The sequence below is a fragment of the Pelophylax lessonae genome, assembly GCF_965119305.1.
Source record: "Pelophylax lessonae genome assembly, chromosome: 2".
Taxonomy (NCBI): Eukaryota; Metazoa; Chordata; class Amphibia; order Anura; family Ranidae; genus Pelophylax; species Pelophylax lessonae.
In genome coordinates, this window is record NC_138769.1 from 34,402,236 (window position 1) to 34,415,818 (window position 13,583).

The window sequence follows — 13,583 nt, forward strand, 5'->3', positions numbered from 1 at the left end:
AAACACAAAAACGAGTGGAACTCTGCTTTAAGTAAATTAAAAATGATTTTTTTTTTTTTTATTTATAAAAAATTGAAGTTACACCCAAGCACATAAAATTCCCCCCCCAAAAAAATTGAGGCACCCCCGGGGGCGCGCATCACGGCGATCAGGGATGACCTATCACATAGTACCTCCATCAGTGACCTATCACATAGTACCTCCATCAGTGACCTATCACATAGTACCTCCATCAGTGACCTATCACATAGTACCTCCATCAGTGACCTATCACATAGTACCGCCATCAGTGACCTATCACATAGTACCGCCATCAGTGACCTATCACATAGTACCCCCATCAGTAATAATATACACTCATTTGGGCTATTTTACCAAAGATATGTAGCAGTATAAAGTTTGGCCCAAATTTATGAAGAAAAATTACTTATTGGCAAAATTTTATAATATAAACTAAAAAAAAAAAAAAGTGTTTTTTTTCCCAAAATGTTCGCTCTTTTTTGGCCTATATCGCAATAAATAAAAAACCCAGCGGTGATTTAATACCACTAAAAGAAACTTTTATGTGCGTGAAAAAAATTTTGTTTGGATACAGTGTATTTGTTTGGATACAGTGTATTTGAGTAATTGTCAATCAAAATGTGAGAGTGCTAAAAGCTGAAAATTGGTCTGGGGTGGAAGGAGGGATAAGCAGTGGCGGCTCAAAATTTTTGGGGGGAGGGGGCGCAAACAGAAAAATGTAATAGGCATTGCTTTGCGGCAAAAAACGCTGTAAAAAATTGCGTGACTTTGAGGTCACAAAAGTGTGAAAGGGGCCTTCAGTAATTAAGGTATAGTGTGCCCCCTCAATGCAGAGAGACCGGCGTGCCCCCTTTCAATGCACAGTGACCAGCGTGCCCCCTTCAATGCACAGTGACCAGCGTGCCCCCTTTCAATGCACAGTGACCAGCGTGCCCCCTTTCAATGCACAATGACCAGCGTGCCCCCCTTTCAAAGCACAGAGACCAGCGTGCCCCCTTTCAATGCACAGTGACCAGTGTGCCCACTTACAATGCACAGTGACCAGCGTGCCCCCCTTTCAAAGCACAGAGACCAGTGTGCCCCCCTTTCAATGCACAGAGACCAGCGTACCCCCTTTCAATGCACAGTGACCAGCGTGCCCCCCTTTCAATGCACAGAGACCAGCGTGCCCCCCCTTTCAATGCACAGTGACCAGCATGCCCCCTTTCAATGCACAGTGACCAGTGTGCCTCCCTTTCAATGCACAGTGACCAGCGTGCCCCCTTTCAATGCACAGTGACCAGCGTGCCCCCCTTTCAATGCACAGTGACCTGCGTGCCCCCCTTTCAATGCACAGTGACCAGCATGCCCCCCTTTCAATGCACAGTGACCAGCGTGCCCCCTTTCAATGCACAGTGACCAGCGTGCCCCCCTTTCAATGCAGAGACCAACATGCCCCCATCAATGCAGAGACCAGCGTGCCCCCTTTCAATGCAGTGACCAGCGTGCCCCATTCAATGCAGAGATCATCGTGCCCCCATTCAATGCACAGCGTGCCAAGCCGCCCCCCCCCCCGAGACTAGTGCACTTACATGCAGTGGCAGCTTCTCTTCAGTCCCCCGGCGTCTCCTCGAGTCCTCAGTACTCCCGCCTCCTCCTCGGCCAATGGCATGGGGGTTTGCCTTTCGGCCAATCAGGAAGCGGGTCTTGGACCCGCTTCCTGATTGGCCAGGAGGAGGATCCGTGTGACAATAGCGAATTTTCATTCGCTATTGTCACATAATGGGTGGGCTCAAGGCGTACTGCTCTGCGCCCCGGGTCCACCCTTTGCTGAAGCCTATTAGAGCCTCTGGCTCTAATCAGGTGATTAAAAAAAAAAAAAAAACCCATTGAGCTCGATGAGTCCGGCGCCCCGCATGCAGATTAGGGGGCCGGACGCATGGATAAGGGGGGCGGCGCCCCTACGCCCCCAAAGCACCGGCCGCCACTCGGTATAAGTGCCCTGTATTGAAGTGGTAAAAAAAAAAAAATAATAATTTATCTGGCTCCTAGCTTCAAAGCAAATTTGTCAAGCCCTGGTGGAAGGTCACATGACACCAGCGGCAGATTTCACTGCTGCGTTGATAGTGAAATCAGCACCTTGTGCATTATGAATGGTGTTGATCTGCTCCAGCGCCATGCTTTCTCTCAATTCCATTGGCTACATTGACTCTATTAGTAACAGATGAGATGACGGTTTATGTTCAGCCGCATAGTTATGTCAATAAGTAATATTTAATCCTCCGACAGATAAGGCTGGCACGCTTCCTAGTCATGTTGTGGAAATACACAGCTCACCTCTAAACCCCGGGAAGACCCGAGCCAAGACATTCCTTAAGGCAGGAAAATGATTCACACAATTATTGTGTGCTGATTTCACAGCTGAATATACAATAGTCATAACATTGGTGTCACTAAATTCTCACGTGTGCTAAAACAGGGAGATCGCCAGCAACTGACACTTCTGTAGGGCCCATTCGGACTTTGGCGTCCTGGTGCGTTTCAGTAATCCTACGCATCATAGAAGAACAGTGCAGCGCTAAAAATTACACAAAAATCTGATAATTAGCACAAGGAGAAAGTCCATGCAGGAAGGCCAGTGATTGGAAAAGGCGCTCAACACTCCTCCTGATAACGGTTAACAAAGTGTTCCACAGTGCAAATGTCCTCCACCGCATAGATTGGCCTCTCACCTTAACCACTTTAGCCCCAGCCCTATTTCTGACACTTTTTGTTTACAAGTTAAAATCAGTATTTTTTCCTAGAAAACTTACTTAGAACCCCCAAACATTATATATATTTTTTTAGCAAAGACTCTGGAGAATAAAATGGCGGTCATTGCAATACTTTTTGTTACGCGGTTTTTGCGCATCGGTCTTTAAATTGCCATTTTTTTGGAAAAATTACGAAAAATAAAATCACATTTCACTGCATTTAAAAAATACTAAACAGTAAAGTTAGCCCATTTTTTTTGTATATTGTGAAAGATGATGTCACGCTGAGTAAATAGATAACCAACATTATACGGGTTAAAATTGCGCACACCCGTGGAATGGTGACAAACTACGGTCAATAGAAATCTCAATAGGCGACGCTTTAAAATTTTTTAACGGTTACCAGTTTAGAGTTAGAGTGTAGCTCTTTTTTTAAAATTATTGCTCACTCTCTGGCGATCGCGGCGATACCTCACATGTGTGGTTTGAACAGTGATTTCATTCGCGGCTCGACTTCCCTATGCGTTTTCTTTCGTGCGTGAGCTAACGGCGACGGGGGGGCGGCTAAAAATTTTTTTTTTTCCAATTTATTTTATTTTATTTTTTTTTAACTTTATTACAGGTTTTTAAAAAAAAAATCTGATCACTTTTATTGCTGTCACAAGCAATGTAAACATCCCTTGTGACAGTAAAATGCAGTGATAGGTACTCTTTATGGAGGGATCGAGGGTCTAAAAGACCCCAAACCCCTCCACTGCACTTCCATTAGAGCTGCACGATTAATCGTATGAAAATCGCGATCTCGATTCACCCCTCCTGACGATCTAACCCTGAAATATGCTCGATTCTTTGCATAGCTGCATAGCAGAGAGAACAGCTGTGGAAAAAAAAAAAAAAAAGCCTCCCGGCAAGGCTATCAGCAAAGTCTCCCAGTAACTATAAACAAAAATGATTACATTGTATCTTTTCCTTCCCTCTGCCAGGGAGAAAGGAAGTTTAACCTCTTAAAGACTGGATCTTTTTCTGACATTTGTGGCTTGCAAGTTAAAATCAGTTTTTTTTGCTAGAAAAGTGCTTAGAACCCCCAAACATTTTATATATTTTTTTTTAGCAGAGACCCTACAGAATAAAATGGCGATTGTTGTAATATTTTATGTCACACTGTATTTGCACAGCAGTCTTTCAAACGCAATTAATAGACTTTAATGAATAAAAAAAAAAACGTAACAGTAAAGTTATCCCAATTTTTTTTTTTTGTTACACAGAGAATCGTGAGAGAATCGTGATCTTTATTCCAAGCTAAAAAATCGTGATTCTCATTTTGGCCAGAATCGTGCAGCTCTAACTTCCATGTATTCTAAACTCTGCAAACTGCATTTTTGAATACACTGGTTTTTTGAATTTGCCGCCTTTAGCAGCAGAGTAACCCCAACAGAAGACCGGAGAGGAGAAGACAAGAAGAGCGGACAGCGAAAGAGCAGAAGACCAGAGAGGAGAAGACAAGAAGAGCGGACAGCAAAAGAGCAGAAGACCGGAGAGGGAGAAGACCGGATGAAGATTTTTAATAAACTTTCCAAAACGTCTCCTGTCGTTATTTACATACACTGCCTTTTATGGGGTGAATGGGTAGGGGTACAGTGTACCCCATACCCATTCACATAGGGAGAGGGGCTGGGATCTGGGGGGCCCCCTTGTTAAAGGGGGCTTCCAGATTCCGATGAGCCCCCTGGCCGCAGACCCCCACAACCACTGGCCAGGGTTGTGGGGATGAGGCCCTTGTCCTCATCAACATGGGGGCAAGGTGCTTTGAGGTGGGGGGTGCAGAGCTCCTCCTGCCCCAAAGCACCAACACCCCCCCATGTTGAGGGCATGTGGCCTGGTGTGGTCCAGGGGGGGGGGGTGGGGCCGCTCGCTCGTCCCCTCCCTTTTCCTGGCCTGCCTGCTCGGATAAGGGTTTGGTATGGATTTTGAGGGGGACCCCACGCCGTTTTTTCGGTGTGGGGCTACCCTCAAATTCCATACCGGACCCGAAGGGCCTGGTTTGGAACCTGGGGGGGGACCCCCACGCAGTTTTTTCCCCATTTTTGGCGTGGAGTTCCCCCTCAAGATTGTCACAGTGCAAGTCATACCGCAAATCGGATCATCCTGATCCGACTTGCGGTGCGACTTCCATTCAAATCAATAGGCTCCCATAGGGAACCATTGATTTTGAATGGAGGCAGAAAAAACGCTGCTAAAAGCAACGTGGCCAAACGTGCAATAACGCTAATGGAAAAAGCTACTGAAAGCACGTTTAACAGCTGCTTTTTCCCGGCGTCAGAAATAGCTTTGCAGGACGTTTTTTCTAACGTCCCGTGTGCATGGAGCCTAAGGAACATCACTGTCACCATGCATGTATCAAAAATATATTTTATCTGAAAATCTAGGGGAGTGAAGCAAGGACAGAAGGAAAAGCCGCACACCCCAAGATCAACAGGCAGCAGCTACATAGTCCTGATATTCCTCCACGCCTTTATCCAGGCCTTCTGCTGCCACCTGTCTTTCCCAAGACCCCGAATCTTCCCAACCTCACCCAGAATGTCCTGCACCACCACCTTGACAGGGAGGATTTTACTCCATAAGGATACCTGGCACAGTGCATTCCACGTGAGAATGTTAGAGAGATTCGCCCATTTGTCCTGGCGATTGTTATCAAGCTGAAAGAAAGCCTCACATTTTTTGGTGGTCACTAGAACAGAAATAGTGGGGAATGCTTCCATTGGGGACACTTCTGGTGACACCCTGGGATTCCCTCACTTTGGAGGGACTTCCTCTCACTTCCTGTTTTGGCTATGGGACAGGAAGAGAAGAGAAATCTCCTCAATGGCACACAAATGAAACCAAAGTTGTGGGGGGAGTGGGTCAGTCTTTGTATTAGTTGTAGGGGGAGTGGGTCAGTCTTTGTATTAGTTGTGGTGGGAGTGGGTCAGTCTTTGTATTAGTTGTAGGGGGAGTGGGTCAGTCTTTGTATTAGTTGTAGGGGAGTGGGTCAGTCTTTGTATTAGTTGTAGGTGGAGTGGGTCAGTCTTTGTATTAGTTGTAGGGGGAGTGGGTCAGTCTTTGTATTAGTTGTAGGGGAGTGGGTCAGTCTTTGTATTAGTTGTGGGGGGAGTGGGTCAGTCTTTGTATTAGTTGTGGGGGGAGTGGGTCAGTCTTTGTATTAGTTGTGGTGGGAGTGGGTCAGTTTTTGTATTAGTTGTGGGGGGAGTGGGTCAGTCTTTAGTTGTCGGTGAAGTGGTTCAGTTTTTAGTTGTAGGGGGAGTGGGTCAGTCTTTGTATAAGTTGTAGGGGTAGAGGGTCAGTCTTTGTATTAGTTGTAGGGGTAGTGGGTCAGTCTTTGTATTAGTTGTGGGGGGAGTGGGTCAGTCTTTGTATTAGTTGTGGAGGGAGTGGGCCACTCTTTGTATTAGTTGTGGGGGGAGTGGGTCAGTTTTTAGTTGTCGGTGGAGTGGGTCAGTTTTTAGTTGTGGGGTGAGTGGGTCAGTCTTTGTATTAGTTGTGGGGGGAGTGGGTCAGTCTTTGTATTAGTTGTGGAGGGAGTGGGTCAGTCTTTGTATTAAATGTAGGGGGAGTGGGTCAGTCTTTGTATTAGTTGTGGGGGGAGTGGGTCAGTTTTTAGTTGTGGGTGGAGTGGGTCAATCTTTGTATTAGTTTTGGGTGGAGTGGGTCAGTCTTTGTATTAGTTGTAGGGGGAGTGGGTCAGTCTTTGTGTTAGTTGTAGGGGGAGTGGGTCAGTCTTTGTATTAGTTGTAGGGGAGTGGGTCAGTCTTTGTATTAGTTGTGGGGTGAGTGGGTCAGTCTTTGTATTAGTTGTAGGGGAGTGGGTCAGTCTTTGTATTAGTTGTGGGGTGAGTGGGTCAGTCTTTGTATTAGTTGTAGGGGAGTGGGTCAGTCTTTGTATTAGTTGTAGGGGAGTGGGTCAGTCTTTGTATTAGTTGTAGGGGAGTGGGTCAGTCTTTGTATTAGTTGTGGGGGGAGTGGGTCAGTCTTTGTATTAGTTGTGGTGGGAGTGGGTCAGTTTTTGTATTAGTTGTGGGGGGAGTGGGTCAGTCTTTGTATTAGTTGTGGGGGGAGTGGGTCAGTTTTTAGTTGTCGGTGAAGTGGTTCAGTTTTTAGTTGTAGGGGGAGTGGGTCAGTCTTTGTATAAGTTGTAGGGGTAGAGGGTCAGTCTTTGTATTAGTTGTAGGGGTAGTGGGTCAGTCTTTGTATTAGTTGTGGGGGGAGTGGGTCAGTCTTTGTATTAGTTGTGGAGGGAGTGGGCCACTCTTTGTATTAGTTGTGGGGGGAGTGGGTCAGTTTTTAGTTGTCGGTGGAGTGGGTCAGTTTTTAGTTGTGGGGTGAGTGGGTCAGTCTTTGTATTAGTTGTGGGGGGAGTGGGTCAGTCTTTGTATTAGTTGTGGAGGGAGTGGGTCAGTCTTTGTATTAAATGTAGGGGGAGTGGGTCAGTCTTTGTATTAGTTGTGGGGGGAGTGGGTCAGTTTTTAGTTGTGGGTGGAGTGGGTCAATCTTTGTATTAGTTTTGGGTGGAGTGGGTCAGTCTTTGTATTAGTTGTAGGGGGAGTGGGTCAGTCTTTGTGTTAGTTGTAGGGGGAGTGGGTCAGTCTTTGTATTAGTTGTAGGGGAGTGGGTCAGTCTTTGTATTAGTTGTGGGGTGAGTGGGTCAGTCTTTGTATTAGTTGTAGGGGAGTGGGTCAGTCTTTGTATTAGTTGTGGGGTGAGTGGGTCAGTCTTTGTATTAGTTGTAGGGGAGTGGGTCAGTCTTTGTATTAGTTGTAGGGGAGTGGGTCAGTCTTTGTATTAGTTGTAGGGGAGTGGGTCAGTCTTTGTATTAGTTGTGGGGGGAGTGGGTCAGTCTTTGTATTAGTTGTGGTGGGAGTGGGTCAGTTTTTGTATTAGTTGTGGGGGGAGTGGGTCAGTCTTTGTATTAGTTGTGGGGGGAGTGGGTCAGTTTTTAGTTGTCGGTGAAGTGGTTCAGTTTTTAGTTGTAGGGGGAGTGGGTCAGTCTTTGTATAAGTTGTAGGGGTAGTGGGTCAGTCTTTGTATTAGTTGTAGGGGTAGTGGGTCAGTCTTTGTATTAGTTGTGGAGGGAGTGGGTCACTCTTTGTATTAGTTGTGGGGGGAGTGGGTCAGTTTTTAGTTGTCGGTGGAGTGGGTCAGTTTTTAGTTGTGGGGTGAGTGGGTCAGTCTTTGTATTAGTTGTGGGGGGAGTGGGTCAGTTTTTGTATTAGTTGTGGAGGGAGTGGGTCAGTTTTTAGTTGTGGGTGGAGTGGGTCAATCTTTGTATTAGTTTTGGGTGGAGTGGGTCAGTCTTTGTATTAAATGTAGGGGGAGTGGGTCAGTCTTTGTATTAGTTGTGGGGGGAGTGGGTCAGTTTTTAGTTGTGGGTGGAGTGGGTCAATCTTTGTATTAGTTTTGGGTGGAGTGGGTCAGTCTTTGTATTAGTTGTAGGGGGAGTGGGTCAGTCTTTGTATTAGTTGTAGGGGGAGTGGGTCAGTCTTTGTGTTAGTTGTAGGGGGAGTGGGTCAGTCTTTGTATTAGTTGTAGGGGAGTGGGTCAGTCTTTGTATTAGTTGTAGGGGAGTGGGTCAGTCTTTGTATTAGTTGTAGGGGAGTGGGTCAGTCTTTGTATTAGTTGTAGGGGAGTGGGTCAGTCTTTGTATTAGTTGTGGGGGGAGTGGGTCAGTTTTAGTTGTGGGTGGAGTGGGTCAGATTTTAGTTGTGGGTGGAGTGGGTCAGATTTTAGTTATGGGTGGAGTGGGTCAGTTTTTAGTTATGGGTAGAGTGGGTCAGTTTTAGTTGTGGGTCAGTCTTTGTATTTGTTGTGGGTGGAGTGGGTCAGTTGTCTCTGGCTCTGGATGATTTTGGTTACATTCATGGAAGCGGAGTTTCCCGCACAGTGCGGGTAATGTCCCTCACACATCACACTCTCCGAAGGTGGAGACGCTTCATGAAAGCTCCATTCAGGGAACAGGGAAGTTTGAGGCGTTCTCCAGAAAAAATACGAGTTATTCCTGTCTGAAAGAACACTTTGTAACACTCAAAAATACCGGCAGAAGTTTCCATGTTTACCGGATACTTCACAGCAGGAGGAGCAATCTGCAACGGCTGATCAGCTGAACTACAAACACCAGCAGCACCTGCTGAACTACAGACACCAGCAACACCTGCTGAACTACAGACACCAGCAGCACCTGCTGAACTACAGACACCAGCAGCACCTACTGAACTACAGACACCAGCAGCACCTGCTGAGCTACAGACACCAGCAGCACCTGCTGAACAACAAATACCAGCAACACCTGCTGAACTACAGACACCAGCAACACCTGCTGAGCTACAGACACCAGCAGCACCTGCTGAACAACAAATACCAGCAACACCTGCTGAACTACAGACACCAGCAACACCTGCTGAACTACAGACACCAGCAACACCTGCTGAGCTACAGACACCAGCAGCACCTGCTGAACTACAGACACCAGCAGCACCTGCTGAACTACAGACACCAGCAGCACCTGCTGAACTACAGACACCAGCAGCACCTGCTGAACTACAGACACCAGCAGCACCTGCTGAACTACAGACACCAGCAACACCTGCTGAGCTACAGACACCAGCAACACCTGCTGAACTACAGACACCAGCAGCACCTGCTGAACTACAGACACCAGCAACACCTGCTGAGCTACAGACACCAGCAACACCTGCTGAACTACAGACACCAGCAACACCTGCTGAACTACAGACACCAGCAACACCTGCTGAACTACAGACACCAGCAACACCTGCTGAACTACAGACACCAGCAACACCTGCTGAGCTACAGAAACCAGCAACGTCTGCTGAGCTACAGACACCAGCAACACCTGCTGAGCTACAGACACCAGCAACACCGATTTACAACTACCAGCAAACCATGCTGCACTACAAAAAACAGCAACACCTGCTGAACAACAAATACCAGCAAGACAGCCAGCAAAATGCCCATTTTTTTTTCTTCACCTGTTATCAACTATTTTAGGACTTGTTTACACAATAACCTGCGTAGGTTACTGCATGCGTTGGTGTGCGTTGTTTCAAGGGCCCCTAAATCAATTCAAAATGCCCCCTCGCCCCCCCCCCCCCCTTAGACCAGCCAGACCTGGGTGTCTATGACGGTAGGTGATTGCACCCCCCCCCCCCCCCTCTTAGACCAGCCAGACCTGGGTGTCTACGACGGTAGGTGATCGCACCCCCCTTAGACCAGCCAGACCTGGGTGTCTATGATGGTTGGTGATTGCACCCCCCCTTAGACCAGCCGGACCTGGGTGTCTATGACGGTTGGTGATTGCACCCCCCCTTAGACCAGCCGGACCTGGGTGTTTATGACGGTAGGTGATTGCACCCTCCCTTAGACCAGCCAGACCTGGGTGTCTATGACGGTTGGTGATTGTACCCCCCCTTAGATCAGTCAGACCTGGGTGTCTATGACGGTAGGTGATTGCACATAGACGTACAATCCCTGTAATCCGACTGTCCTAACTACACCCCAAATGTAATTTCAGATCAGACTTTTATTTCTGTCCTGTGACCTCACTGCGGAAACTTTCTTTCACTTCCTGTGACCCCCATAGAAGAATGAGATCTGGGGGGGGCATCAGGACTGAAAGGCACAATCAGACATTCTAACCCTTTCATACTATAATCAGCTTTAAGAACTGGCCCTTTAAGTCTAAAAGAAAACCTCTTGAATTAAATACAGGAGAGGGGGGGATGGGTGGGTCATCTTTACCAACCCCCTTCTGAAAATGCTTGTTTGCTGGCAATCTCTGTCTTCAGTACTTTATAACTAGAAGCAAATACACAACCTATAAAAAGTCAACATTCCTGATCTGCATGCTTGTTTCAGAGCGCATTCATGCCAGAGGATCCTCATGACAGCCAGGCAATTAGTATGTTCAGTTAGTGATATCAGCTTGCAGGTGTTCCTTCACACAGAGAAGAGATCATTTATTTACAAACATCTCTACATCAGATGACAGCATGGAGAGGAGGGGGAGGGGGAAATCCAGGGGCTGACATGCTGGAGACAGATGACACTGGATACAACTTCCTTTATCTTCAGACAATCATCCCATGTGTTACATTGTAACGTCTGACCCCTGATACCAATTCATCCCAAACTTCCCAGAGCAGTGACACTGTACACCCAGCTATTCTCTCCTATGCAGTGTCACCATATACTGTCCCCTTCTCTACAGTGTCACCATACACCCTTCCGATGTCCCCATGTGTCACCATACACCCCTCTGATGTCCCATGTGTCACCATACACCCCTCTGATGTCCCATGTGTCACCATACACCCCTCTGATGTCCCCTGTGTCACCATACACCCCTCTGATGTCCCATGTGTCACCATACACCCCTCTGGTGTCCTCTGTGTCACCATACACCCCTCTGATGTCCTCTGAGTCACCATACACCCCTCTGATGTCCTCTGAGTCACCATACACCCCTCTGATGTCCCCTGTGTCACCCATACACCCCTCTGATGTCCCCTGTGTCACCCATACACCCCTCTGATGTCCCCTGTGTCACCATACACCCCTCTGATGTCCCCTGTGTCACCATACACCCCTCTGATGTCCCCATGTGTCACCATACACCCCTCTGATGTCCCCTGTGTCACCATACACCCCTCTGATGTCCCCTGCGTCACCATACACCCCTCTGATGTCCCCATGTGTCACCATACACCCCTCTGATGTCCCCTGTGTCACCATACACCCCTCTGATGTCCTCTGTGTCACCATACACCCCTCTGATGTCCCCTGTGTCACCATATACTGTCTCCTTCTCTACAGTGTCACCATACACCCCTCTGATGTCCCCTGTGTCACCATACACCCCTCTGATGTCCTCTGTGTCACCATACACCCCTCTGATGTCCCCTGTGTCACCATACACCCCTCTGATGTCCCCTGTGTCACCATACACCCCTCTGATGTCCCCTGCGTCACCATACACCCCTCTGATGTCCCCATGTGTCACCATACACCCCTCTGATGTCCCCTGTGTCACCATACACCCCTCTGATGTCCTCTGTGTCACCATACACCCCTCTGATGCCCCCATGTGTCACCATACACCCCTCTGATGTCCCCTGCGTCACCATACACCCCTCTGATGTCCCCATGTGTCACCATACACCCCTCTGATGTCCCCTGTGTCACCATACACCCCTCTGATGTCCTCTGTGCACAGTGTCAGGTGTCTGTTTTTCACCTGTTGCTCCTCCACCTGTCCTAGGTGTGTCTGCGCATGCTCACTGCCCCCCTCCCACTGACCCTCCTGCAGTCAGGAATCCTCCTGGAAGTGATACAATTACAGAGATCCCCCATGTCCTCCTTACCTGAGCACAGCCAGGTGCAGAGTAGCAGCAGGCAGAGAGCAGCCATGGCCCAGGTGAGCCCTCCAGGTGATCACTGTCCCCCTCTGAGTGATCCCTTCCAGCAGCAGCAGCCAGTCCTCAGTCTCATCCCAGCTTCACCGTCCAACTGAAACTTCATCCAGAAACCAACTGCCCCTCCCCCACTGCCTGGCAAGGGTGACTGTGCCCCTCCCTGCAGTGCAGGCACCTCCTCCCCCCTGCCTGCTCATCCAACCTGTTCTGACACTCTGCACAGCCTCAGCCAGGCGCTGTGCACACAGGTCCTCACCTGCCAGGGACTTCCAGGGACTGGGACAGGTAAACACTGCCAGGTGTGCATCACTGAGGACCCCCTCCCACCGCTTTCTTTGTGGTTTTGGGCTCCGCAACATAAATATATTAAACCAAAACTTTTTTTTTTTTTAAATTCGAATTTTTTTGTTTTTTTTTTTTCAATTTTTTGTTGTTTTTGTTTAGTTTTTTTATGATTTTTCCTTTTTTTTATTTTTTTGTTTTGTTTTAATTTCATTTTCTTTTTTAGTTTTTATATCTTTAGGTATTTGTTTTTTAAAGGTTTGTTTTTTGGGGTTTTATTCGATTTTTAAAAGTTTTTTTGTTTCTTTTTTTTTTATCAGAATATATGTTTATTGTGCCGAAGGTCAAAGTAATCAGGAAAACAAAATCAGCCATAGAATTACATTGTGTACATAAATATTTGAAAAAAGTTTTCGTTTCTTTTTAAATATTTTTGTTTATTTTAACCAGGCTCTATGCACACAGGTCATCACCTGCCAGCAACTTCCTTTTTTTTCCTTTTTTGTTTTGTTTTAATTTTTTTTTGTTTGTTTTTTAAAGGTTTGTTTTTTGGGGTTTAATTCGATTTTTTTTTTTAAAGTTATATTTTTTTCATTTATTTTAGCCAGGCTCTATGCACACAGGTCATTACATGCCAGGGACTTCCAGGGGCTGGGATCGGTAGACACTGCCAGGTGTGCATCACCGAGGACCACCGGCCGCCACCGTATACCACCTCCCACGCTTTTCTTTGTGGTTTTGGGCTCTGCAACATTAATATTTTAAACCAAAACTTTTTTTTTTTCTAATTCAAATTTTTTTTAGGTTTTTTTTAATTTTTTTTGTTTGTATTTTTACATTTTTTTCTATTAGTTTTATTTTTGCTTTTTGTTTTTTTTTGTGTCTTAGGTTTTTTAGTTTTCCTTTTTGTGTTTTTGTTTTAATTTCAGGTTTTTTATTTTTTTTTGTTTTTATATCTTTTGGTTTTTTGAGGGTTCTGTTTTTTGGGGGTTTTATTAGAGTTTTTTTTTTTTTTATAGTTTTATTTGCTTTTAGAATGTTTTTGTTTATTTTAGTTTTTTGGAGA

General features: G+C 46.6%; 1 protein-coding gene across 1 annotated transcript in view; it reads right to left on the reverse strand.

Moving 5' to 3' along the window:
• The window catches only part of ILDR1 (immunoglobulin like domain containing receptor 1), a 120,040-nt gene extending 107,683 nt beyond the window's left edge, over positions 1 to 12,357 (reverse strand). Inside the window, exon 1 of the mRNA XM_082246898.1 lies at positions 12,185 to 12,357. Coding sequence (XP_082103024.1) covers positions 12,185 to 12,230 — 46 coding nt within the window. The 5' untranslated portion in view covers positions 12,231 to 12,357. The remainder of the gene's footprint in view (positions 1 to 12,184) is intronic.
• Positions 12,358 to 13,583: the final 1,226 nt, after the last annotated feature.